This window comes from Podarcis liolepis (genome assembly GCF_965112155.1).
Source record: "Podarcis liolepis genome assembly, chromosome: Z".
NCBI lineage: Eukaryota > Metazoa > Chordata > Lepidosauria > Squamata > Lacertidae > Podarcis > Podarcis liolepis.
Genome location: NC_139570.1, coordinates 17598872 through 17626629, shown reverse-complemented (window position 1 = coordinate 17626629; position 27758 = coordinate 17598872). Strand labels below are relative to the sequence as shown.

Sequence of the window (27758 nt, the reverse complement as noted above, 5' to 3'; positions counted from 1 at the left end):
AAGAACGGACCTCCAGAATAAATTAAGTTCTTATCCCAAGGTACCACTGTAATACGCTTTTTCTTTACCAATCTATCTGAGTTCTCTGTTTGAAATAACCTCCCTACCCCATTTAAAGGGGTGTAAATCCCCAGAGAGGATACCAGATATTGGGCAGCTGGGTACCCACAACCATGTCAAATTTGGCCTGTGAAGTGGATCCTCATAATGATATGGTCTGTGGAACCAAACAGCTTCCCCACCCCGATGTTGCATTACAAACTGAATGCTGTTGCTATGCCAGCATCCTGCCCGTGATAACAGAGGGTCATGATAACACAAGGTCCAGGCTGACGTTATTTTGTAGAAGGGAGTCAAGGACACACTGGAACTCCAAGTTTGTGCATTTAATGTGGATTAAAGTGCTGCTGCTCTAACACACCAAATCCATTATGAACCACCTTCACCCCATAGTTTTTGCTATTAGAAAAACAATGAGCAAATGCATTAAAAGGTGTGGGAACAACGAACGATGAAAAGGAAGATGTTTAAACACCCCACAACCAAGATCAGGATAAATGTTCATGGCCATAACCAAATCAGAAGGAATGCTCAATAAAGGCTGCTGACTGACTACCAAGCAAATCAGGATGAATGTGAATAAACAGTGTCACACCCACACCACGCATTTAAAACACGCTTATACCACTTTAAATGGAATTGTTAGAAGACCCATTAGCAAACTACAGTTCCCGGGATTATTTGGGGAAAGCCATGACGGTTAAAGTGGCATGAGAGTGCTTTAAATGTCAGGTGTGGATGTGATATTGCAAGTCTGGAGGAGCCCTTTATTAGAAGGATTGATGTTTCTAAGTTGCTTTTAGAGGTTATTGCGGTTAGGCCTGAAAAGCTAGATGTGCGCCGCACCCTATAGTCACCTTTGACAGGACGTAACCATCTAGGGGGTCCTTTACATTTACCTTTGCTGTGGTTAGAAAGCACACTACAATGTTTACATGAAAGAAACACTTAGAAGTACTCAAATTATTTCATAGAAAGTGTTTATCTATAATGAATCTATAATCAACTCATCTTGATTATTTTGAACAAGTACTTACCAGAACTGAAGTGGGTGAGAAATAATTTTTGTAGCTTTTGGAGTTAATACACACACACACACACACACACACACACACACACAGAAACACAGCACGCGCAACCATTTCCTTTTAAAAAGCTGAGCAGGGGAAAACCCAACAATACTTATGGGCTTGGCTTAGGACATCACATCCCTGCCCAGTTCATAAAATCAATGAAGCAGGTGAAAAGAAGCAAATTTTCTATTTTCCAGAAGGAGACTCTACAGGTAGAAGGACTCCTGAGAACAGTTCCAGAAAAGGAAGCCCTGCCAGGGTCACAGGCGTGCCAGATAAGAGACATCGCAGACTCTCTGATGGGGAACTGGGCTGTCAACCATTGGTTTTCAGCTCTTGTGATTGTAAGTAACTCTTGTTAAGTTCTAAAGGGATAGATTTGAGAAGCAAGGAAGATGCCAGACTCTGGGAACTGTAACTCTGTGAGGGGAAGAGAGGTCTCTATATAACTCTCAGTACCCCTAACAAACTACAGTCCCCATGATAGTTTAAAGTGGTATGATGCTGTTTTACATCTTATAGTGCAGATGGGGCCTAAGTTTTAGGTATGTGCTTGAATCGCTCCTACAAAATAATGAAAGTCTTGAGGTACCTTAATAGGACTTCTGTCTGAACTCGCAGGGCCCTCCTTAGGTATTTTAAGGAAATTTTACAGTTGTGGTGCCACTACTGAGAAGGCACCTGCTTCCAGTTAAGCATGCAGGGTATCTTTTGACATTTATTAACATAATATGCATGCAGTTCTTTTTTCTGGGAGGGGGGACACATACCCCTAAACATTTTGTGAATCTAAATTTGGCCTCATTGAGGGGCAGTATTTCAATATGAGTAGGAAAATGAGAGTACAATCTTATATTCCGTTTCTCATATTTCTACAGCAATTTGTGACTTTCTTTTAAAAAAATCTTCATTAAAAATCTTCATCATTTTTGAGTGAATTACTCCCAATAAATGCATTTTTAACACAGTCTTAACTGAAGTACACATTTATGCAAGTAACTTCTTCGAATATAATGCAATTTTGAGTGTTATTTTCACTCACATTTTTATTTTAATGCACGTTTCCCCCTCATACTTGCCTTTTCTGTAAACGCTGTTAGTTGGAAAACCGTATTGCAAATTTGGATTTGTGCAAATTTTGAAGATGGCTGTGTTTCAGTTCTTACAACTGTTTAGTCGATTTTTTTTGTTTATTATTCATTAATTCATTAATTTTAATTATTACATTTGTATCTTGTCCTTTCGGAAGGAGTCCAGGAAGGCAATCATTTCTGCAACAACAAGAAAAACAAATAAAGTTAATAAAAACAAATTTAGAACATCTTAAAAACCTGTCAAAAACATTCAAAAACATCTAAAGCAAATTGAAGGACAGAGGCAACTAAATCATGTGTCAGCAGGGGTGAGTGATGGAAGGCAGTGATGGTGCCCGCCCAGTGTCAATATTATTTATTTTATTTCATAGAACCATAGAATTGTAGAGTTGGGAGGGACCTCGAGGCTCATCTAATTCAATCCCCAGCAATGCAGTAATCTGAACTAGCTCATACAGTGGTGCCCCGCAAGACGAATGCCTCGCAAGACGGAAAACGCGCTAGACGAAAGAGTTTTCCGTTTTGGAGGTGCTTCGCAGAACGAATCTCCTATGGTCTTGCTTCACAAGACGAAAATGTCTTGCGAGTTCCTGCGGGGGTTTTTTCCTCCCCCCCCCCTTTTCTAAGCCGCTAAGCAGCTTATCAGCTGATCTGATAAGCTGATAAGCCGCTAAAAGCCGCTAATAGCGCTAATAGCGCTAATCCGCTAATCCGTCAATGGGCTTGCTTCGCAAGACGAAGAAACCGCTAGACGAAGAGAATCACAGAACGGATTCTTTTCATCTTGCGAGGCACCACTGTACATGACAGATGGCCCAGTCAACCTCTGCTTAAAAACCTCCAAGGAAGGAGAGCCTGCAACCTCTCTTGGGATTCAGATCCACTGTTAAACAGCTCTTACTGTCAGAAAGTTCTTCTTGATGTTCTTGCAACCTGAAGCCATTGGTTTGGATCAGGGGTCAGCAGCCTTTTTCAGCCATGGGCCGGTCCACGATCCCTCAGACCATGTGGTAGGCCGGACTATGTTTTGAAGAGAAAAAATGAACAAATTCCTATGCCCCACAAATAACCCAGAGATGCATTTTAAACAAAAGCACACATTCTACTCATTTAAAAACACGATGATTCCCAAACCATCCATGGGCCGGATTGAGAAGGCAATTGGGCCACATCCGGCCCACAGGCCTTAGGTTGCCTACCCCTGGTTTGGATCCTACCTTCCAGAGCAGGAGAAAAAAAGCTTGTTCCCTCTTCCATGGGACAGCCTGTTTGATACTTGAAGATGGCTGTTGTATCTCCTCTCAGTCTCCTGTTTTCCAGGTTAACCCTACCCAGCTCCTTCAGCCGCTCCTCAAAAGGCTTGGTTTCCAGACCCTTGATCATTTTGGTCACCCTCCTCTGCACTCATTCCAGCTTGTCAATATCCTTCTTAAATCTTGTCTTTCCCCCAGAACCCGGAACTTGAGGCAGTTCACATAAATTAACACAAATACAGATAAAGCACATGTTGCTTAAAGTGCAAACAGTACAATGTTACTGTTGAAAATTGAATGCAACAGTGTAAATTACAGGCCTGTTAAAATGCAGATAGTTATGGCAAACAAACACAAACAGTGCAACACATTATTAAAACTCTTTTCTTAAAAGCAATTGGTTCCTCATAGTCTGCTGGAATAAAGGAGTCTACACTTGCCAGCGGAAGGACAACAAGGAAGGAGCCAGTCCATCCTCTTTGGGAAGGGAGTTCCAAAACCTGGGAGCAGCCACCGAGAAGGCCATCTCCCACATCAGTTGGTGTGGAGTTCCAAAATACAAGTGTTGCCACAAGCAATGAGTCCTTTACCTACAATGATAAAATAAAATCAATATTTACCAAAACAAAGAGAGAAAGTATAAACCTGTTCAAAACCTCCATAACATCCTAACTTCCTCATACCTTATGGTGCAGGAATGTTCAGGAGCCAGTTGCAAAGTTGACTCAGAAGAACAAATTTGCTCTTCCTTCCTGCCAAGGCTGCTGCTTCTGTGCACACCGAGTGACATTTGCTGGCTGTGGGAACGCAGCTAATGGCCTGAGCAGTAGCCCCAGAGCTTGCTGGTGCCTGCGGCTGTTTCCAGCCGTTGCTCTTAATGGAATTTGGATCCGTTCCTAAGTAGTTTGAGCCGGAAAGGCAGTTCAAATATGTGATATGGTCAAACATAGAGAAGTTGTAAGTAGTTTACATATTAAGTCTGTATTTGACTGATCAGAAATTGATAAGAGACACATAGCGTCATGAGCACAAACAGTGACGGATGAGCAATAAAAAGGAGATCAGTCTTAGCAGTGGGGCGGTTAGCTAATTTTAAACTCTGAACATAAATGGTTTTTATGGGACTCTATCTATAAAGAGAATCTATAAAGAGAGATGGCAATTGCTTCATTTGCTTTAAAGCTGACCCCGCTATATTTGAGCTCCCTCCTGAGCATTCTGCTGGATGGGCCTCTGCCCCAGAGTTATGCACCGGAGGCCGAACTGTTCCCGGATATTTCAGGAACTGAACCCAGAACCTTCTGTATGCAAGGCACATAGGAGCCAACTCCTAGAGGCTGTGGGGGATTTGCCCCCCCTAAAATATCTGAGGGGGCTAAGCCCCCACAAAATTAATGGGCATTCCTATTCAAATAGTGTGTATTCATTGTGCCATGTGATTTATATATTTATGAGAAATGATCTTAACTGATATCCTAACAAGCATGACATTGATTTGGTTATTTTCTGCTTGCAATTCTGCTGTAGGCTCACTTGTGGAGATGAAGCCAATCACTTCTTTTTCTTAGACATTTTCACAGAAATGCAGCTGCTACTATTTTCAGCTGTAAATCAGGAACCTCAGCATCCTTCCAAGATTAGGGCGTTTGAACTCCTCTCCTGCTGATAAGTAGTTGGTACATTGAGTCGAGCTGTAGCTAATTAAGGCTTTCTCCGGGACTTTCCAGGACTTTCTCTAAAACTTTTAGTTTTAGTTTATCGCTCGGTATCTTAGTTACTTTAAACTACCAAGCAATAAACTAAAACTAGTAAAAATTAATAAAAAGCTGATAAAACTAGTAAAAACTAATAAAAACCTCACAACTAACGCAGAGCTCAAATCAGTGCTTCCTCTAACAATGGCATCTTGGCTCCTCCTCCTGATAGTCAGGATCATGCCACTTTTACTCTCGCGGATGAGTGGCCTCCTGTCTCCATTACCAAAGTTATAAGTTTAATCGACCAGATGAAACTAGGAAAGGCTGCTGGCCCTGATGCCATTCCATCCGAATTTATCAAAGCCAAGTCAGAGTGGTGGGCTCCGATACTTAGCGGAACTTTTCACTATGATAGATAGATATTGTATTATGCCTAACTCATGGCAGCAATCTATAATTATTCCAATCTTTAAAAAAGGTGATAAAAAGCTGCCGCCCAACTATCGGCCAATAAGCCGCTAAGTACATGTGGCTCCACAAAGAACATCTCTATGTGGCCTTCCTAGATATTAAGGCTGCTTTTGACACTGTTGACAGGGGGCTGTTATGGACCAAACTGGAGACAATGGGCCTAGAACCCAGATTACTCTACTTGATCAAAAAACTTTATACAAAGATCACCTGCCATATAAGAACAACACAAGGGAATGAAATGACAGATCCTGCCGTCATAAACCGAGGAGTTAAGCAGGGCTGTGTACTCCCTCCCTTCCTTTTTAACCTTTTTCTTAACGACCTCGCTTCTTCACTAAAACATGTAGATGCCCACAGCCCAAAACTCAATGCATTAAGCATTCCCATCCTCCTACATGCAGATGATATGATTTTGCTTTCACGGATAAGAATTGGCTGAAAGCGACCGTTAAATTCCTGTATTGACTATCTGTCCAGAATGAAATTGTGCATGAACTTTGACAAAAGCAAAATAATGGTCTTTGGGAATTCACACAAGAGCTATAGCTGGGTATTTGGTGGTAAACCCATTCAGCAGGTATTTGAATTCAACTGTCTGGGAATTACATTCCATCATAGACCACAGTGGTCCACACACTGTGCAACGGCAGTGAATGCCAGTAAGTTGTCTATGCAGGCCATAATGCGTTTCTTCATAACAAGAGGTAATTCGCATATCCCTTCTGCCCTTAAGGTCTTCAACGTCAAAATTATAGCTGAATTGCTCTATGGTATTTCAGCCTGGCTGCCAGGGTTTACCAAGTTGGTTGAACGAGTACAGGCAGCTTTCCTTTTCAAGATTTTCACAGTCCCACCCTGTGTACCCTATGCAGCCTTGTGTCTAGAGTGAGGTCAACACAAGGTAGAGACTGTTGCCTGGGCGAGATTTCTTCTATGCTGGTTAAACATCTGCCTTACATCAGATAAAGATCCTCTCCTCAGTGAAGTTTTGCTAGACCCCTTTCTTTCAATAAGAAGGTACAGCAACTCAGGCTGTCAGTGGAACTTTTGCAATCGATGTCTCTACCATCTGCCAAGGCTATAATAAAAATTAGGTTGGGATATTGAAAGCCAAGAACTAACAGTAGCAGCAGAGAAAACATGTTCCCCTCTTTATTTTCAACTTTCTTGGGCACATGAAATTAGCCATAATTACCTTAAATTTCTGCTTAACCTTCAAGAAAGAAGGGCATTTTCCCTGGCCAGGTTTAATTCAAAACCATCAAACCTCCTTTGGGGAAGGTTCTCAGGCAGGGTGGAAGGAGAAGGAACTTGCCCATGTGAAGACCACCTGGTGGAAACCCTTACACATATGGTTCTCAATTGTAAACTATATGCTGATCTCCGCCAGCAATTTCTAGATCAACTCTGTATCCCCAAATGGAAACCAGAGTCAGAGGTCATACATTTTCTATTACTGGGAAATGATCAGGAGCTCACCAAGTTAGTGGCCAAATATCTCTATTTGGTTTTTTGTTGTAGAAATACACAGCAGATGTCTGATCTCCCTGGAGACCAAGAGATGTGACGATAGACTGCTCTGCCTCCTTTCTTTTAGCAAATGTTTGTGCCACTGGGGAAGTGGTAATTCTGTAGTGATTTGTTTTGGATGTTCTATGTGATGCCAATAAAAGGTTTTATGATACGATACAATTATTTTCTAAATGCACTTGCATCTCTGCTACTGTTTAAGAAGTTGTCCCTTGCTATAATAATCTTTCAAATAATGTAACTGGTATTCTTGCCATACATTCGCATGATGTGATCTATTTTTATTTTGAAATAAAGGATGAAGTTGTACTGGAATTATTGGTGACAGTCATGGGGCTAAAACCTTTGCCCATTCCCCCAACCCCCCAATATTCTAAAGTGTATCGGGTTTAGTAAGCCAACTCAATTATGTTTTCTCCTTCTGTGTTCTAGGCTGCTTGGCTGGGAGTGAACATTTCCCTCTTTGTGGTTTATTTCTTGACCTTTGACAGAGGTGAAAAGTACTTCTACACTCGCCAGATCCTTGGGGTGAGCACCATCTCCTCAATTTCTGATTGCCTCTGCTCTTAGGAGATGAAAAATCTTGGCAAAGGGTTGTTTGTTTGAAAATCCTAATTCATTGACAGGATTAATACCCTGCATATTGTTAATTAATATAGCATATGAATCATTGGGCTGTTGGGGCAGAAGGTAAGGAGAATAAAAAGTAGGTGGAACCTGAGCCAGTGGGAGTCAGAGTCAACTAATCCTAGTTTTGACACTCCCCCCCCCCCATCCTTCAGGCTTAGGAGGATGGGGGTGTGTCAACACCTGAGTTGTTGGTAGTACAATTCCTTGGAAGTTGGAAGTCAGGCACGTAGGGGCTGGTTGGGGGTTGGATAGCACCACATTTGCCCTAATTGGACCAGCTTCTACCGATGCAAAATAAAGCCTTGCAATTGGCCGTTGGGGATAATAAACTACCTAAATTACAAATGATGGCAAGCATTACCAACTACAATGGTACCTGGGGTTACAGACGCTTCAGGTTACAGACTCTGCTAACCCAGAAATAGTACCTTGGGTTAAGAACTTTGCTTCAGGATGAGAACAGAAATTGGGGGGCGGTGGCGTGGCGGCAGTGGGAGGCCTCATTAGCTAAAGTGGTACCTCAGGTTAAGAACGGTTTCAGGTTAAGAACGGACCTCCGGAACGAATTAAGTTCTTAACCAGAGTTACCACTGTAGTTAGCTCTTGTGCACAGGCTGAGAGCATGGTGTGAGGAGTAGGCAGGTAGAGGAGGGAAAGTAGCAAAGGTAGATGGGAGGAAAAGACAATTGAAGGCATGCAGTGTGATTTGCATAGAGCAGGCCATATGTTATATGCCCTTGAACAATTTTCTACTTTCGCCCATGCCCCGCCCAGCATATTCCACCTATCAATTTCAGTTTCTCATTTTCCAAATCTTAAGCTCAGCTCTTCTAGGATTGCCATATTGTTGAGCTTTTTTAAAAAACAACAACCAGGAACACAAAATTTTGATTGACGTATGGCAGGCCTCAGCTCTTCACAATTTTGCACTAGTTTGTAAATTTCAATTATTTTTTTAAAAGTTCTCTTTAATTAGCATCTTCGTGCAAATTTCTCTGGATATAAACCTTTCTTCGTAAACAAATTTCCCAAATGTGATGCATTTTTCTATGTATATTTTCACTAACATGCAGCTTAAGGCACACTTTCCCCAAATAGGCACACATTTTTATTACCGATTATTTTATTGGAGAACTGTAGTGCAAAATTCGGAAAAGTGAGAGAGTGGAAAGATGCCTGTGTTAAGGTTTGCATATTGTTTCAGGAAGTAGAAACTGGGGAGTTTCACATTAAAATGCAAACCGAACCAAATTTCTGGGGCCCACCTCTATCCCGATACTAGTGGCAGCTGCCTCTCTTTACCTAATGGTAGAGCCAGACCGGAGTATAAAACAGTTACTAGTTTGTAGCAAAACACCCTTCTGCAGCTTCTCCTCTTTTTATTTGTAGTCTGCCCTGCCTTGGGCACGTGCTTCGGCCAAATGCCTCAACTTCAACAGCATGCTGATTCTGCTGCCTGTTTGCCGGAACCTTCTCTCCTTTCTGAGGGGCAGCTGTTGGGTGAGCAAGAAATGGATCTCAACTGCACCTCCAATTTGTTGCTTATAATTTATTTATTCAATTTCTATACTGCCCTTCATCTGAGGATCACGAGGCGGTTTACAATATAAAAAAATATTCACACATTACATTTACAACCAACAGCTCCCAGGATTATTTGGGGGAGGAGGTCATAACTGTTTAAAGAGGCATCACAGTGGTGTTAATGTATGGTGTGAATGTGGTCAAGGAGGCTGTCTTTCCAGCTAGGTTTCCTTCATCCAGTTTTCATCATCTGAGGAAATCATGGTGTTTGGGACCGCTGGGCTGTTTATTACGTCAATATCTGTTGTGTTAAAGGACAGGTGAGTTTTAAGGCTGTGCAAAAAGAGGAACCCAACACAATAGTTGTGGCTTGCAGAAAACCATTGTGCAACAGATAGCTCAGCCCCACAATCTACTTATGTGTTCTCTTGGGGGAAAACGTTCTGCTGGTGCAAAACATTTCACTGGCGAAACAAGTGCACAGCTAAGTGACGCTAACACAGCGGTACATTGGATACAAAACTCTGTGTATTTCTCGTACTGTGTCATTAGAATGGAAGAAGCCCTTTAAATCTTGGGAGAGAGGCAGAATATAAATACATGAAACAACAACAACAACTACTACAACAACAACAATCCAAACCATTTCCTCCAGCCCCCTTTGCTGATCAGCCCCATGTCGTCGTCATCATCATCATCATCATGTTACAATAGTAACAATAATCCGAATAATTTCTTCCATTCCCTTCTGCTGATCAGCTGCATATCACAGGGAGTCCTGTTTGCAAAGGAGCAATCTCCTGTTAAGCTCCTGATTCCTGCTTTGAAATTGCTTTGTAGTCACATATCATGTCAGGTGTGGGGCAGATGAGCGTTGCTTGGGTGATCCTTTGGGTGAAGTTGGGGCCAATGCTGGGGTGCCCACCCTGTGTTATACCCACATTGAATTTTACACCCCAGTCTGCTAGCTGGCCTGTTTTTTTGTTTCCATTCAGTGTTGCAGACGCACCATGAGGAAACAACTAGATCACAACTTGACCTTCCACAAGCTAGTGGCCTACATGATTGCCCTCCACACAGGTAAAATGACTTCTGTTCTAGAGAAATCGAAAGGGCCCAACGTTCATTTTCATGAGTACAATAAGTACTGTAAGGCACCCCACAAATGTCCAGTGATAAACACTGATGTCACCATTGGAACTAAAATGAACTGGGGTAGGAGGAAATACACTGCCAAACTAGAGCTTTTATATTGTGCTTCAAATTGATTCCCAACTAAGGGTTCTGTTGAGCTCACAGTTTATGTTTGTAATGGATTGGGTAGGTTAATACTCATAACATTTTGCTAAGAACATTTTTAATACGAAAAAAGTGTCTTCAAAATAACAATTTCAAAAGCATTTAACTCTTTTTTATATTTAAAAAATGGGTGCAGAATGGTGGGGGCAGAAGTCAGGGTGGTCAACAGTAGCTGGAGCCAAGGGCAATGTCTAATTCTAAGTTTGGCCACATCCTCCTTCCTGTTGAGTTCTGCAGGGACAAGACTGAGGGTGGATCTAGACACGGGGGGTGGGGTGGGGGAAAACTATAAATAAGTCAGGAATTAGATCGTTATAACAAAAGAAAGAAATCTCTATGGAAAACCATGTTTTAAAATTTCCTGCTCTATGGCGCCATCTCGTGATGCATGTTTATAGCACATTCAAATCACCATCTTTACTAACATAGCTGAGTCCTGAGACTGGAAAGGAGGAAGTGGAAAACCAGTGCCTAATATTGACATTTCTGCAAGGAATTTTCATTAGCATGACATAACTTTAGTACATTGTTCTCGCCAATACGTGTACACGTTTGGGTTGGAGACCTGCATCACACAATGCAGAGAAGTATACATTTCAAAAAGAAAAAAGAGAAAATGTATACTTCTCTGCATTGTATTTTCTCTTTGTCTTTTTTTTTGGTAATTTTTAAATTCTCAATAAACATCTTTAAAAAACAAAACAAAACAGAGAAGTATACATTTCAAAGTATAGTTGCATTCTTCTTCTTCAAATTAGATACTGTAGATTCCAGCATATAAGACGACTTTTTAACCCCGGAAAATCTTTTAAAAAGTTGGGGGTCGTCTTATACACCAGGTATGGGTTTGCTGGGCAGTGGCAGTGGGCGGCGGGCTCCGCGCCGGGAGGAACCTGCCCGGCGAAACTGCCCAGCGATGCTAATCCGGCTTCACTGAGCAGCTTCCTCTCGGCGCAGAGCGGAGCCCACCGCCCACTGCTGCAGCTGCCAATTTGGGGAGTCGTCTTATACGCCCAGTCGCCTAATACGCCGGAATCTACGGTACTGTCCTTCATCAAAAGATTCTCAGGGTGGTTCACAGAATAAAATGCAAGATAAAACACAAGTTATAAATTAAATCAAAGGAGCAAAATAATAACTCCCCCTCCCTACAGATACATTTAAAGGGTACAACCGTGCCAAGCAAGCAACAGACGGAGACCTGGCTTCCACCCTCTCTCACTTACATGAGGACGATGGGTTGTGGCTAAACCCCATCCATTCAAACACTACGGTTGGTGCCTCACAAGCTTTGCTCAATAAACATCATTGAAGTTCTGAAAGGGAAAGTTGCTGGTGCTTCAGCCTTGCTGAAAGCTTCCTTTCCTTTGGACTGTAAGCAATAACTTGTCAGTGTTATGCATTTTGTTCTATTTAGAGCCTACTGGTGATTAGTTTTCATCTGGGTGTTATTAGTTCGTTGGTGTTATTTTTAAGGAGAATTTCAGTGGTGCGCTTGTATGTTCTGGGTTACTAGGATGTGTGAACGCAACCTAAGAGTCTATAGCCCTTATGAAGAAGACACCCCACTCAGCATTGCTTGGACCAATCACCATCTCTCAACCTTACCTAACTTATTATTATGATGATTAAGCAGCTTCCAACAGAGTATTAAAAAAAATGATACATTAAAATGTCTTCTAAAAGTCAAATATTTGTACAGTGGTACCCCGCAAGACGAATGCCTCGCAAGACGGAAAACCCGCAAGACGAAAGGGTTTTCTGTTTTGGAGGCGCTTCGCAAGACGAATTTCCCTATGGGCTTGCTTCGCAAGACGAAAGCCCATAGGGAAATCTCCGGGGACCTCTTTTAAATGCTGGCGGTGGGGAGCAAAGCCTTTCCCCCCCTCCGGCCTTCAGAAGAGGTCCAGGAAGGCCGGCGGGGGCCGAAAGGCTTTGCTCCCCACTGCCAGCATTTTAAAAGCAGTCCGGGATAGCAGGGAAGAGCTTCCCGCTATCGCGGACGGCTTTTGAAGGCAGGCGGGGGGGAGCAAAGACTTTCGCCCCCCGCCTGCCTTCAGAAGACCTCTTCTGAAGGCGGGCGGGGGGCGAAAGTCTTTGTTCCCCCCTGCCTGCCTTCCCGGGAGAGCGGAGAAAGGCAGCGCCTTTCTCCGCTGTTCTGGACGGCTTTTGAAGGCAGGCGGGGGGGGGCAAAGACTTTCGCCCCCCGCCCGCCTTCAGAAGAGGTCCTGGACCTCTTCTGAAGGCGGGGGGGGGCAAAAGTCTTTGTCCCCCCTGCCTGCCTTCCCAGGGGCTTTTACATCGCCCCGGACAGCGGAGAAGTCCTCCGCTGTCCCGGGGTTTTTTAAAATGCTGGGGGTGGGAAGAAAAGCCCTTGTCCCCCCCCCAGCCTTCAAAAGAGGTCGGGGGACAGACTGTCCCCGGACCTGGTCTGAAGGCGGTTTCCATAGGAACGCATTAATTGATTTTCAATGCATTCCTATGGGAAACCGTGCATCGCAAGACGAAAAACTCGCAAGAAGAAAAAACTTGCGGAACGAATTAATTTCGTCTTGCGAGGCACCACTGTATGTCTGTTGGACATCTGATGGGAGAGTATTCCACAAGGTAGGCACCGCTACTGAGAAGGCCCTCTGTCTGGTTCCCTGTAACTTCACTTCTTGCAATGAGGGAACCCACCAGAAGGCCTCAGAGCTGGACCTCAGTCTCCATGCTGAACGATGGGAATGGAGACGCTCCTTCATGTATACAGCTATCTTTCAGTGTCATGGACCATGTACACCACCTTGAGCTCCTGGGAGAAAAGGTGGTATATAAATGTCATAGTTAAACCTTGTCTGTAAGCCAGAGCTTTTATCAAGCACAACTTTACATGTCATAATCTGGCTTTCATCTGCAGACACCCTTGTATGTGGCATTCACCACCATTCCTGGTATAACAGGTGTGATCATCACCTTGTCCTTCATCCTTATGGTCACTTCTTCTATGGAGTTCATCCGCAGAAACTACTTTGAGGTCTTCTGGTACACCCATCATCTCTTTGTTATCTACTTTCTGGGCCTCGTCATCCATGGCATTGCGTAAGGCACTTCTATAATTGTGGGATAGGCTAGCTAGGATAGCTAGGAGTGGGCGAATCTAACCATTTCATGTTCCTCTTTTCCCTAAGAGGAATGTTAGGCTCTCCACAAATCAAAAGCAGTATTTGTGTGTCTCTCTCTGTGTGTTTTAAGTAGTCTTCCTGAAAATTCATTAGTTTTTTAGTGCGAATTTCTCCTAACATGCACATCTTGTTGTGTTGTTTTGCCTAATATACACCTTTTTTTGCGAAACAATTTATCCACATATGGTGCATTTGAATGTTATTTTCACTAATACGTGTTTCTATGTGCACACTTCCGCACTGCTGATTTAAAGCAAAGAGCAACCTTTTTTCAACCCACACCTTACAACTGAAAACCAAACACAATATGAGCTGAAAGAGTCTATTGGAAAGGTTTGCTTAGCTCACATGGCCTGTATGAGCGAACCTCCTTTTCCACTACAGTGATACCTTGGGTTACATACGCTTCAGGTTACAAACTCTGCTAACCCAGAAATAGTGCTTCAGGTTAAGAACTTTGCTTCAGGATAAGAACACAATTGTGCTCCGGTGGCGCGGCGGCAGCAGGAGGCCCCATTGGCTAAAGTGGTGCTTCAGGTTAAGAACAGTTTCAGGTGAAGAACAGACCTCTGGAATGAATTAAGTACTTAACCTGAGGTACCACTGTACTGGGCTTTTGTTCCTTTCTTTCACATTTGCAGTTTTGATGGTTCTGTTCTTTTTTCCAGAGGTCTTGTTCGTGGGCAGACAGACAAAAGCTTGGAGGAGAGCAATCCTAAGCTCTGTGCTGGGCAGTATACAGAGTGGGCTCAAGGCAACAGCACTCATTGCAAAGTGCCTGAGTTTCAGGGTCTTCCTGCTGAGGTAAGAATGACATACCGTATTTTTCGCCCTATAGGACGCACTTTCCCCCCTCCAAAAATGAAGGGGAAATGTGTGTGCGTCCAATGGGGCGAATGCAGGCTTTCACTGAAGCCTGGAGAGCGAGAGGGGTTGATGCGCACCGAACCCTCTCGCTCTCCAGGCTTCAGGAAGCTATCCGCAAGCCTTGGGAGCACCGCGGGAGTTCCCGCCGGCCTCCCTAGGCTTGCGGAGAGCTGCCTGCAGCACGCCCCAGGCTTTGCGCAGCTCTGCACAAGCCGTGGAAGCCGGGCGCGACTTTGCGCTGGGCTCCCACGGCTTGCGGAGAGCTGCCTGCATCCCTGCAGATAGCAGCCTGTTCTGGGGGCTGGGGTCAGGGGAAGCTCGGGCTTCCCCCGCCCCAGCCCCACGCCTGGGGGGGGAAAAATAATTTTGTTTCTTTATTTCCCCCCCCCCCAAAAAAAACTAGGTGCGCCCTATGGGCCGGTGCGCTCTATGGGGCGAAAAATATGGTACAACATGAGGGAAACACTGAAGGTGGAAGGTTTCACAAGTGGGAAAATGCTGGCCCCGCAATTAAACTGTCCATTCTAACGTGGATGTTGTTTCTTTAAAGTCCTGGAAGTGGGTGTTGGCCCCGATAATTCTCTATGCCTTTGAGAGAGCCTTGAGGATTTGGCGTTCCTGCCAGAAGGTGGTTGTTGTAAAGGTAAGCATCTCTGCTTTCTTCTTCTTCTTGGCTTTGAGTTGGATACATAGGACACATTAAGTATGCCTCAAGATGGAACGTGATCCGTGTGGGATGCAGGTTCACAACCCACAGTGTTCGCAACCCGCAGCAGCGCGTTTGTTCACGCACGGGTTGTGATTTGGTCCTTCTGCGCATGCGCATAGCGCGATGTAGCACTTCTGTGCCTGCATGAACCCGAAACCCAGAAGTAGCCTGTTCTGGTACTTCCAGGTTTCGGCTGGTCCGTAACCCGAAAAAACGCAACCTGAAGTGTCTGTAAGCCGAGGTATGACTGTACTGGCCCGCTCTGTTTGGGTGGGGGAATGGGGGGGGGGCTTCCTGCTCATTCTGCTGGGTGGGGGTCCTTAGCCTCTGTTCCGAAGCCCTGCATGGATGGGGCACTTCTTTCTGCCCTCTGAGGAAAAAGAACAAACTTTTGAAGAGATCAAGAATGAGAAATGTAATTCTAAGTGTGTGCACATGTGCGCAGCCAACCCTCCCATGAAGCAGCTGCCTTCGGTGGTGGTAGTGGAAGAAGTGTACTCACCCACCCCACTAGCAGCCACGGTAAGGAAGGCTTCAGTGGCGGCAGGGTGGTACAGTGTAGCTGCACAGCGTAGCTGCTGGTCTCCCTCGTCCCCCAGAAAAACCTCCCTTTTGCTGGGTCTTGGTAAGAGATTAGAGTTCTAGGAAGCCCTTGCAGGCCTACGTATTTTGCCTCAGGCAACAAAACATTCCTGGCTTCCTCTATAGCCAGTTTGTGAATAGATAACAGGAATCCTTGACAAAGAATACTGTAGGCTTTAGCTGTTATCTCCAGGACTTTTTATTTACTAAGGAAGTCTGGTGAGGAATAAATGAATAGGGGAGAGGGCAGAAACCTTATGACCCTGTTCTGCAACCCTGGTGTCATATGACATCTGCTTAGTAGGAATAGAGGTGATTTTTGGGGGGGTTTTTTTGGGGGGTGCCCCGCCTGCTTGGTGAGAGCTGGTTGGAATGCATTGCAATGCTTTTTCAATAAAGATGGCCTGTTTTGCTGACAATTTGTGTCCAGATTCAGTTGGTTGGTCCAGGCAGCCCTGTGTATCAGGCTTGAACCCTGAAATTTCCCTAACACATCATCAATAATCATAATAATAATTTATTATTTATACCCTGCCCATCTGGTTGGGTTTCCCCAGCCACTCTGGGCAGCTCCCAACCAAATATTCCCCATTTGTTGAATGCTCTTCGCAGGGAGGCTTGCCTGGCTCCTTCATTACACCTCTTTTGGCACCAGACAAAAACATTCCGCTTCCCCTAGGCCTTTGGCTAATTAAAGAAACTATGGGCTTTTAAACTGTGTGTGTGGTGGTTGGGTTGTTGTTTTATTTGTTACAGTAGAACCTCAGTTGTTTAATGTCTCCATTGACAAATGTTTCGGCTTTCGAACGCCAAAAACCCGGAAGTAACTGCTTTGGTTTTCGAACGATTTTCGGAAGCCAATCATGCCATGCAGCTTCCGTTTTGAGTTTCCCTGTTGTATTGAGGCTTACGCTTTCAGTTTTCAGACATTTTGGAAGTCGAGTGGTCTTCCGGAATGGATCACGTTCAAAAACTGAGGTTCCAGTGTATTATGTTACGTGTTTTTATACTGTAAACTGCCCCGTGATCCTCGAATGATGGTTGGTATACAAATTTAATACGTTAAATAATAAATAAATGAGTTTTGTTGCTTCTCCACTCTGAGCATAATGTGGGAATGTGGAAGCCTGTGGCTGTTGCTTGCTGCGAGATCCTTTAGCCGCGGGTTATTTATTTATGACTTCCCAGGAGGCACCCAATACAGTTTACAGTACAACAACAAAAGACAAATGGCAGCGGAATGTTTTAAAAGCAGCTAAAATGTTTGCATATATAAAAACCAATTTTAAACAAGTCATATGTATATGAAAAAGAAATCTAAAAAGAGCAACCAACAAGAAGAAACCGTATGTCAAACCAATTAAAATCCAATAGAGATGCAAGCCAGGATAAAAGCCTCCATGTAAAAGTCTTGTTGAAAATGTTCAGCAGGTGCCAAAATGACAGTTACCGCTCACGTCCTCCAAGAGTGGGCGGGGTTTGCGACACTGCGCAGGGCTTCCCGGGACCAGGGTCCACCCACCTTGGCTACAGGATGGCCATGGGGGTAGGCTCCAGGGACAGGGTTTAGCATGTGGGCTCACAATGGCGAACTTCTGTACAGTGGTACCTCGGGTTACAGATGCTTCAGGTTACATACGCTTCAGGTTACATACGCTTCAGGTTAGAGACACCGCTAACCCAGAAATAGTACCTCGGGTTAGGAACTTTGCTTCAGGATGAGAACAGAAATCGTGCTCCGGCGGCGCAGCAGCAGCAGGAGGCCCCATTAGCTAAAGTGGTACTTCAGGTTAAGACGTAGCTGTCAACTTTTCCCTTTTCTTGCAAGGAATCCTATTCGGAATAAAGGAATTTCCCTTAAAAAAAGGGAAGCGTTGACAGCTATGGGTTAAGAACAGTTTCAGGTTAAGAACGGACCTCCAGAATGAATTAAGTTCTTAAACCTGAGGTATTTCTGTAGTTGGGTGGCTTGTCTATTGCCTTTTATGTGCTTTTAAGTTGCCGATCGTATGGTCGGCGGTTCGAATCCCCGCGGCGGGGTGAGCTCCCGTCTTTCGGTCCCAGCTCCTGCCCACCTAGCAGTTCGAAAGCACCCTTAAAGTGCAAGTAGATAAATAGGTACCACTCCAGCGGGAAGGTAAACGGCGTTCCATGTGCTGCGCTGGTGCAGGCTCGCCAGAGCAGCTTCGTCACGCTGGCCACGTGACCCGGAAGTGTCTCTCGACAGAGCTGGCTCCCGGCCTCTTAAGTGAGATGAGCGCACAACCCCAGAGTCTGACAAGACTGGCCCGTACGGGCAGGGGTACCTTTACCTTTACCTTAAGTGCCAGGAAAAGACCTTGGGCACTGAGATTTCTGGCCCCAGAAGAAGGCCAGCTGCTTTGAAGACAAGTCCAATTAATATTTCCTTTCGGATGGTAGAGGGAGTTTTCCTCACCCTTTCGATGTCAGCATGACTTTTGTTTGCAGGCCATTATGCACCCTTCAAATGTCCTTGAGCTGCAGATGTACAAGAAAGGATTCAGCATGGAAGTAGGGCAGTATGTTTTCCTCAACTGCCCGTCTATCTACTATTTGGAGTGGCATCCATTCACCCTCACATCTGCTCCAGAGGAAAAGTTATTCTCTGTCCACATCAGGGCAGCAGGCGATTGGACAGAGGCTCTGATTGACAACTTTAAGCAGCCGAACCCGGTGATGCCCAGGTGAGTAGCTGCGTAAACCAGCAACCATTTGCCTTTTGCCATTGAGGGGGTGAAGCAGCAGCAACTCCCTCTTATGCTCAGGCTCAGGAACATGAGCTGCTCAGTTACTGTGTGGCCTGCAGATGCGAAGGGCTTTGGAGAGGAGAAATATCAAGGCAGTCCAGCCAAACAGGAAAGAAACTGCTGTACAAATCCCAAAATATTTCCATCATTAGAACAAAGTTTGCATTGGGCCATTGAAGGATGGATTTGGAGACAGGGCGAGGAGAAGGCAAAAGGACTGGGGAAAACATTGGTGGCAAGACAACAATGCCCATTTACACCACAATGAACTCATAACCCACCTACTTTCAGCAGCCAGAAACACCATAACCAGACGCTGGAGAGACCTGTCTGGAGTAAGCATAGACCAATGGTACCAAATAGTATGGGAAACAGCCCTACTAGAAAAATTAACCAATAAACTGAAACTGACACAGGTACAAACAGAAGAAGACGCCTTTACCCCAGTATGGCTTCCCTTTATCACATACACAGCCCAACAAGACAATGACAATAATCCACCAACAGCATACAAATCAATATGGCTAACCTGATCCAAAACACCCACCCACCCACCCCACTCACACATGGAAACAAAGATCACCACAGCCAATCACAAACAAACAGCCACACCCTAGGTCAACCCCAACTTCTCTCACCACCAAAGGAACACAAGCGAACAGCACGAGCAACACTGACACCAAACCCTACATACATTAAACAAAATAGAAACATCGCGACCTGATCCCACCCCCACCCCCACCCATCACCCCCTCCCCCTTCCTCCCCCCCAATGTCTCAACAAATGAAACTGATTTGTAAAAATGTTACATGGAAAAAATATGAGAGACATTACACTTACTTCTGTAAAACAAGAAAATCTTTAATAATTTTTTTTTTAAAAAAGGAAAAACGTTGGTGGATAGGCACAGCAGAACTGGTCATAGGTGAGGTCTATGGGTAAAAGGAAGATTATTTGGGGTCTGGCCTGGAAGCGTTAAATGTGGAATGCACCGGAATAACATTCCTGCTAAAGGTAAACTATTTTTTGCAGGCTTTCTTGAGACGGCTTCCCCTGAAAGGCTGCATACTTTCAGTAATAAATTGATTATTGATTCAGTTTGTGGAACTAAATTTTTCTGAGCACAAAGTTCTATGCAGCACATAGATTTTCTCAACTTTCCAGGATTGAAGTAGATGGTCCCTTTGGCACTGCCAGCGAAGATGTGTTCCAGTACGAGGTGGCCATGTTGGTGGGAGCTGGGATTGGAGTGACACCATTTGCCTCTGTGCTGAAATCCATCTGGTACAAGTTCCAGCACGGTGACCAGGGTCTCCAAACAAAAACGGTATGGTGGATCGCCCCATTGCACTGAGATCAATATGAAATAAATTCGGTTTGCTAGAGAATGCTAGTCTTTGAGTTGCAGGGAGTGAAGACTCCCTCTGACATGTAGTATCTTGCAGTCTCAAACTAGGGACAGGTTATATCCCCACCCTGCCCCTGCTCAGAATATTGAAAATGACTGGAAATGTAATTGCATCACCACCCACCTCTTTTCCAAACAATTCTGCAGGTTTTGGATTGCTTCAAAAATGTACAAGCCGGAAACACACATCAAGAAACCAGAAAGATGCAAAAAAGAAAAGAAAACGATAGTGAAATGAAAAAGAAATGGAGCTTGTTCTCAAAAGTGCCAACCATTTGGATTTATTAGTGCACCTAAAAGCTTTCAGACTGTTACATGCCACACCAATCTCTGAGTGGTCCGAGATTCCAGGGGTCCAGGCAGTTACCCAGGGTTCGTGTTTCCTTTGGAAATGAGGCACAGGCAGTGGTGCCTTTAGGATATATGGTTCATTTACACAGATAAATAACCTGATCCTATGATGGAGGAGCTTCTAGCATATTGTACTCTGAGCCCCCTTTCTCCAGTTTTCTGCCACTTGCAAACTGCAACTACTTTTCCTTTTGCGATCTTCCCAAAGACCATGGTAGGGCTCCACCCATTTGCTGGCTTGGTTGATGGCTTTCTTAATGGGTTATCTCCCCTTTGTCTCTATTGATGGAGCCAACCGGGCTTATATTTCAACCTGGCTTAGATTTTAACATTTGCTGGGTGCAGGAGTTAGAATCATACAATTGTGGAGTTGGAAGGGACCACGAGGGTCATCTAGTCCAACCCCCTGCATTGCAGGAATCATTTGCCCATTATGGGGCTCGAACCCCCAACCCTGTGACCCCACGGATCACGTTCGCAACCTGAGGTATGACTGTAGCTGTCTTATCTGGCACCATGAGGAAGATGATGGCGTAAGGTAGATAATTAGCATTTGTACAAGCATGTTCAACTGTCATAAAACCTAATGGCTAAGTTGTACTGAGGCATATTAGTTGGCATTTTTTTGAACATAACAAAATAGGACAGAAGCAATGAGTGGTGCTGTGGGTTAAACCACAGAGCCTAGGACTTGCTGATCGAAAGGTTGGCGGTTCGAATCCCCACGGCGGGGTGAGCTCCCGTCGTTCGGTCCCAGCTCCTGCCCACCTAGCAGTTCGAAAGCACCCCTAAGTGCAAGTAGATAAATAGGGACCGCTTTCTAGTGGGAAGGTAAACGGCGTTTCCGTGTGCGGCGCTGGTGCTGGCTTGCCAGATGCAGCTTCGTCACGCTGGCCACGTGACCCGGAAGTGTCTTCGGACAGCGCCGGCTCCCGGCCTCTTGAGCGAGATGAGTGCGCAACCCTAGAGTCAGTAGGGCAGGGGTAGCTTTACCTTTTTAATGAGTATAACGGGACGCAGGTGGTGCTGTGGTCTAAACCACAGAGCCTAGGGCTTGCCAATCAGAAGGTTGGCGGTTCGAATCCCTGTGACGGGGTGAGCTCCCATTGCTTGGTCCCCGCTCCTGCCAACCTAGCAGTTCGAAAGCACGTCAGAGTGCAAGTAGATAAATAGGTACCACTCAGGCGGGAAGGTAAAAGGCATTTCCGTGCGCTGCGCTGGTTCGCCAGAAGCGGCTTAGTCATGCTGGCCACATGACCTGAAAGCTGTACTCTGGCCCCCTCGACCAGTAAAGCGAGACAAGCGCCACAACCCCAGAGTCGTTCGCGACTGGACCTAACGGTCAGGGGTCCCTTTACCTTTAATAACACAATAGGTAACAATGGCTCTGTTGTACAGTGGTGCCCCGCAAGACGAATGCCTTGCAAGACGAAAAACTCGTTAGACGAAAGAGTTTTCCGTTTTTGCGTTGCTTCGCTAGACGAATTTCCCTGTGGGCTTGCTTCGCAAGACGAAAACATCTTGCACTTTGTTTTTAAAGCCGCTTCAAGAGGCGCAGTTGCGACGGACCGTGCTTCGCAAGACGAAAAACATCGCAAGACGAAAAGACTCGCGGAACGAATTCTTTTCGTCTTGCGAGGCACCACTGTATCTTCTTAAAAGGTCTCTGTGATGGCACAGGTTGTTGCCTGCACTAAGGGAAGGAAGTGGGGAAAACTACCCAGTCAAACCAAGCTCTCCTCCTTAACTCGACCACTGTCACTAAATGGATGTCTGTTTTTATTAAGTAGTGGGTTGACAAAGCAGACGACACAGAGATTTCTCCAAGTAGTTCTTTATGGTAAGCTGGAACTGAACTGAACTGAGCACAGCTCAGCCAGCCTGCTTTTATAGGCAGCTGGCTGTCACATTGTAACAACAACAGCCCAGGGTTTCCCGCCTAAATTAACTGATGTGGACCTGAGTGAAAACTATATACACAATACCCCCGATGGCAAAGGTGAGAACTTCAATACATAACAGTTTTCTTTGGCTGCCTCCACTAAACAACTTTTAAAACTCGTGGACTTTAACTGGCCCAACCTGGGTGGAACACTTAAATATTGCTAAACAACAAGCTGCAGACAGGTGTGCATCCCCCCCAGCATTTTTCTTAAAGCAATAAGTTGGACTGGGGGCGTCGTGTGAGTAGGTCTGCTGGGTGCATTTTTCTGGTGGCGTTGGCAGGGTGGTGTGAGGAGGATGCAACAGGGATGCACCCATCAAATCGGTCCCATCGGACTGATTGGAAGGGCGCATACCTACCCGGCTGTGTCCTCCTCACATTGCCCTCCATGCCCCCCCCCCCCGGGCACCATGAAGACACGCCCTACCACTGAGTTGGACAGTTTAGAGAAAATGGTTTTAGGGGAAAATGCATTCTAATTTTATAAGAACAAATGAAAAAAACCAGAATTAAGTGTGCCCGGCTACGCTTATTCTGGGCTTTTCCCAACCAAGCCAGTAGTTACCACCTTGTACCCCTCAGTTCATCCCTTCATAATCCTTTCCTGGTTTTGTCTTCCTGCTGCTCTTCAGCTTTAAAAGTCTTGCTCCACGACCTTCTGACCCCACAATAACTGTTTTACTCAGTTTCCTAGCTTGCTTATACAGTGGTACCTTGGGTTACAGACGCTTCAGGTTACATACGCTTCAGGTTACAGACTCTGCTAACCCAGAAATAGTACCTCGGGTTAAAAACTTTGCTTCAGGATGAGAACAGAAACTGTGCTTCGGTGGCGCAGCGGCAGCAGGAGGCCCCATTAGCTAAAGTGGTGCTTCAGGTTAAGAACAGTTTCAGGTGAAGAACAGACCTCCGGAACGAATTAAGTACTTAACCTGAGGTACCACTGTTTATGCAGTTTGTCTCTCCCAACCTTCAGCCACTCAGAAGGCGAATAACCTTCTGTTTTACTTTTTATTTTCCCTTAATCACCTGGTTAACTAGGCTGAATCTTTGACCCTCCCCTGCAAAAATTTCCTGAATGAAACTTCCTCTTCACCTTTTAGTTTTGCTTTGAAACTTTGTCTTTCCTGTGCCTTTAAAATGAAAAACAACATTTTAAAAAACCATTTTGCAATCAAAAGACAAACACAAAGATGGGATGGGCAGTATGCAGTGCTTTTTTAAAAAGAAAAGAAAAAAGTTGCTGGTACTCACCACAAAGTTCTTACAGTATGTGCCATGTTTTTAACCTTTGGTGAAAAAAAGTTGCCAATACTGCATATCCTTGGGTACCACCAGGAAGGGGTGGGGAAAGCACAGGGTGTATATGTAAAATGGAACTGGGTCTAATTCTGAAATGCCCTTGCTGTTGCTAAACCTTTGTGTTTCTCAGTTAACAGTTATAAAGGTTAAAGAGAGACATTTGTTCTCATTATGGAGCTCTGGGAAGCCAAAATGTGTATAATTCGTAGCACCAAGTCTGCAGTTCCCAGGTGTGAAGGAAGGCGCGACAACTAAGCTATTACACAACCAGTATAAATTTGTAGCATACCCATAGCCTCTCTCTTGCATCATCCCCCATAATCCTTCTACTTCACAATAGAAAAATAAAAAAAGCAGCAGCAAACATTGCAAAGCTGCTAGTGCCGTCCGCGGTCAGCTAACCAACCTACTCCTTGCAAACCATTGTCTTAAAAGTTGTCTCCAGTTTCAATAGCTCTTCTCTCCCTCTGTGTTCCTGTGTTCTTAAGATTTACTTCTACTGGATCTGTCGAGAGACAGGGGCCTTTGCCTGGTTCAGGGATCTGCTGGCCTCTCTGGAACAAGAGATGGATGAGTCTGGCAGGGCAGGCATGCTCAGCTACCATCTCTACCTCACAGGCTGGAACAGCAGTATGGTGAGTCACGCAGCATCCCCCTTGTGAACTTGCTTCCATTGGCAGGCTGTGCACACCCTTCTCAGAAGAGCAAGCTTCTGAAAGTGCCCTGATCCTTTTGTCAAGGAAACACACACAAAACGCGCAGCAGCTTTTGTTTGAGACGTCAGCAATGTACCACATTGTCCTTTTGCAAGGGCTGAAGTTCGAAGCATAGCTGTCAACTTTCAGATTTGAAAATAAGGGATCAGCAGCCTTGAAAATAAGGGATCAGCAGCCTCACCTGTCCTGGGGACAGTCCACAGGATATCTAACAATCTGGGATAGCAGCGGGAAACGGCACTGGGATAAGGGAATTTCCTGCAAAAAAAGGGAAGGTTGACAGCTATGGTTCCAAGGCACTTTCAAGTACCAGTCTCTTCTAGAGCAGCTATGAGGCAGCGGCACTTTCTGATTTCTGCTGTGCCACCACAACTCTGATCATCCCTGTCTGCTGCTGGAGCTGATGGGAGTTGGAATCCAACAGTACGAGGACGGCCGGAGGTTAGGGTGGCCAGTTGTGCATTGCCCCCCCAAAAGAGGATTAGCTTCACACATAAAAAAGCCAATAAAAGATGGGTTCGATTTGCATAAAATGTATTGACGCAAATCTGGAAATATTTACTAGAATTCAGAGAGAAATATCAATGCAGTAAGCCCGCAACTTAAAATCACTTTTCTTATTCAATGGCATCCCTATGCAGGTATCTTAAATAAATAAATAAATAAATAAATAAATAAATAAATAAATAAAATGCTGAGAAAATCAAAATACACAGTTGAAAAACGTTGGGAGGCGGGAGAATGGAACACAACAGTTGGCAACGGCCATTTCACTCACCTTGGGGGGGTGTTTGAGCATTGTCAGAGAGTTGGAGCTGGAGAGTGAGATAGGGCCATGCAAAAGCGTGGAGAGCAAGCAGTCAGAGGTGATCTGACAAAGAGGAGGTGCAGGGTTTTGTTTTTGTTTTTTACATTTTTTGGGGTTTTTTTACGGCTTGTTTTAAGGTGTTTTCCAGGCTTTATGTGCTTGGACATTTGCATGTGGTTCCCAGGAGCAGAACCCTTGCATAAACTGTAGGCTTACAAGGGCAGCCACACTAAAAGCCCTGTTTCAAGTTACTGCGGAGCAGACTTCTGAGATCTTTGGAACTTGCAGGAGAAGCTGCAAGTACTCTTTGGTGAGAGAACCCCAGCAGAGATTTAAAGTTTCAAAACATGCAGCAAAGTAAAGCGTGGAAATATAGGTTGTAAAGCTTTAAAATGTGCTCTTTAAAGCGAGTTCCAAAACGTTCCCTAAAAAGTCTCTTTCCAAAGTTTCCCTCTTCCCCAAGCATAGGGAAAAGACCACACGTGTGGTAAGTTAAGAAATAGTTTACTAACAAACTCTCCAAAGGTCTATTCTGCACTTCAGAATAGTTGCACAGGCTGTAAAACTATGCTTATTACAAAATGGTGAAAGTTCCTAAATTATTAGTATCAGAATGCAGGAATGGCATGCAACAGCCATGAATTTGAGAAGGAGCAACCAGCTCAAACCTCTTCACCTGCTGAGCTTTCAGGAGACTAGGGGACAGCAGAAGCTTGATTACTTAGTTCCTCCCATGGTAAGGGGAAGTGGACACATCTAAGCCTGGCAGAACAGCTTAGTCTATGCTATTACCCCTTCCTGCATTAATCAGACTTAAGCATGTTGGTTATATGAAGCTCATTTCCCCATAATCTGCACAAACCTTCCTCCTTAAAAGTGATACCATAGCCCCTTGCCTCTGGAGCAGAGCCTCAGAAAATGGCCTGGGCAGGTTCCTTTGGGAGCAGAGTGCTTGTTCAGATACCCAGGGGCCAAGCATCTATAGTTTGTGCAGCAGACAATGGCAGAGGAAGCCTCTCTGGCCCCCAGGGCAGGATTGGGCATGCACGGCACCCATACGGACACTGTGTGTGTGCTCTCAGCTGCTCTACAGCTGGGGGGGGGGGAGAGGCAGTGGGCCATCTTGTCACACACACACCCCCACCCGGGTGGCACCAGGGGCGAGCTGCCCCTTCCACACCTGCCTTCGTACGCCCCTGGCAGCAGAAGGAAGGGCAGAATCCTGGAATATGTACAGCCAGACTTAATATTCCATGAAAACTACTGGGCCCGTTAGCATGAACATCAGAAAGCAGCTGAAAGGTCAATTTTAAGAAATTGTATGAAATATTTATGCAGCTGCTGTGAGGCCTGCCCAGTTTTTTTGCTGCTTTTCTAGGTTGGTCATGCAGCAGTCAACTTTGACAGGTCCACCGACATTGTGACGGGCCTTCGGCAGAAAACTTTCTTTGGGAGGCCCATGTGGAGCAATGAATTCTCAGCGGTGGCAGCTGCCCATCCCAGGTAAGGTCTGCTGCTGTGTATGTACCCAGGTTGTCGGAGCAGAGACCATAGCTATACAGTGGTACCTCAGGTTACATACGCTTCAGGTTACATACTCCGCTAACCCAGAAATAGTGCTTCAGGTTAAGAACTTTGCTTCAGGTTGAGAACAGAAATCGTGCTCCGGCAGCGCGGCAGCAGCAGGAGGCCCCATTAGTTCAGTCTCAGTCAGTAAAAGTGGTGCTTCAGGTTTAGTTTCAGGTTAAGTACGGAGCTCCGGAATGAATTAAGTACTTAACCCAAGGTACCACTGTACATACAGATCTCCTTTCTGTTACTCCCATTTGTAGAGAATTCTGCAGAAATGACACCCAGATTCTGTCATCTAAATGGAATGATTCAGCTTGCACAACATTGCTGCGTATTATTCTTCCCTTCTCCCTTTCCTCAAAGCAATCCATTAGTAACCTTTGTTTCCTGACATTAATTGCTTCTTCCTTGGGCTTTGCAGGTCCGCAGTGGGTGTGTTTCTGTGTGGCCCAGAGAGCCTGGCTAAGACTCTGCAAAAGTACTGCCATCAACACTCCAGCCTAGATCCCAGAAACGTCCAGTTTTACTTCAATAAAGAGAATTTTTAAGTCAAGCACAGGAATACCGCCCCTCCCCAGCACGTCTTGCAGCCAGAAACTGGCCAAACTTGTGGACCTGAATGCTGCCAAATGCTGTTGTTGTAGCTTGACCCAGACTCCCACCTCTGCATGGCATTGTTTTGGCAGGACCACCCACCCTCGCCCCAATATGCTTCTTTGGGCAAAAGCTGCAGACTACGAACATTTTCAAGTAGGAGATGGGGGTGTTATTGGGTTGTCCTTGTTTTTATTCTTACTATGTATTTTGTGTTTTTATATTACCATTTTATGTTGAGACCTGTGGGTATAGGGCGGTATAGAAATTTAATAAATGAATAAATAAAATAAATAATTTTCTGATTTAATGGTCCATCAATAAACCAGCAGTTTCT

The 27758-nt window shown here is 45.0% G+C and overlaps 1 protein-coding gene and 1 long non-coding RNA gene across 3 annotated transcripts; one reads left to right on the top strand and one right to left on the bottom strand.

Annotated features, from left to right (window-relative positions):
* The first annotated feature begins 138 nt into the window (after positions 1-138).
* Positions 139-27654, top strand: NOX1 (NADPH oxidase 1). Its single transcript, XM_083484865.1, has 13 exons — positions 139-1477; positions 7614-7709; positions 9201-9311; positions 10331-10415; positions 11789-11907; positions 13534-13715; positions 14467-14602; positions 15216-15308; positions 18426-18661; positions 19890-20052; positions 24220-24366; positions 26634-26758; positions 27249-27654. The coding sequence occupies exons 1-13, from the start codon at positions 1292-1294 to the stop codon at positions 27373-27375; spliced, it is 1806 nt and encodes a 601-aa protein (XP_083340991.1). The 5' UTR covers positions 139-1291; the 3' UTR covers positions 27376-27654.
* Positions 2149-4417, bottom strand: LOC310698113. 2 transcript variants are annotated; one of them, XR_014521326.1, is made up of 4 exons: positions 4164-4417; positions 3427-4070; positions 3129-3247; positions 2149-2404 (listed from the first exon to the last, which is right to left on the bottom strand). It is a non-coding gene; the product is annotated as an uncharacterized lncRNA (long non-coding RNA). The 2 variants fall into 2 exon arrangements; XR_014521325.1 differs by having other exon boundaries at positions 3427-4417.
* Positions 27655-27758: the final 104 nt, after the last annotated feature.

Coding starts and splice junctions, on each gene's coding strand:
- NOX1 (XM_083484865.1), top strand. CDS start 1,292: ATGAAGCAGGTGAAAAGAAGCAAATTTTCTATTTTCCAGAAGGAGACT. Junction 1,478..7,613: donor GGTTTTCAGCTCTTGTGATT/GTAAGTAACTCT, acceptor TCTGTGTTCTAG/GCTGCTTGGCTGGGAGTGAA. Junction 15,309..18,425: donor AGAAGGTGGTTGTTGTAAAG/GTAAGCATCTCT, acceptor TTTTGTTTGCAG/GCCATTATGCACCCTTCAAA.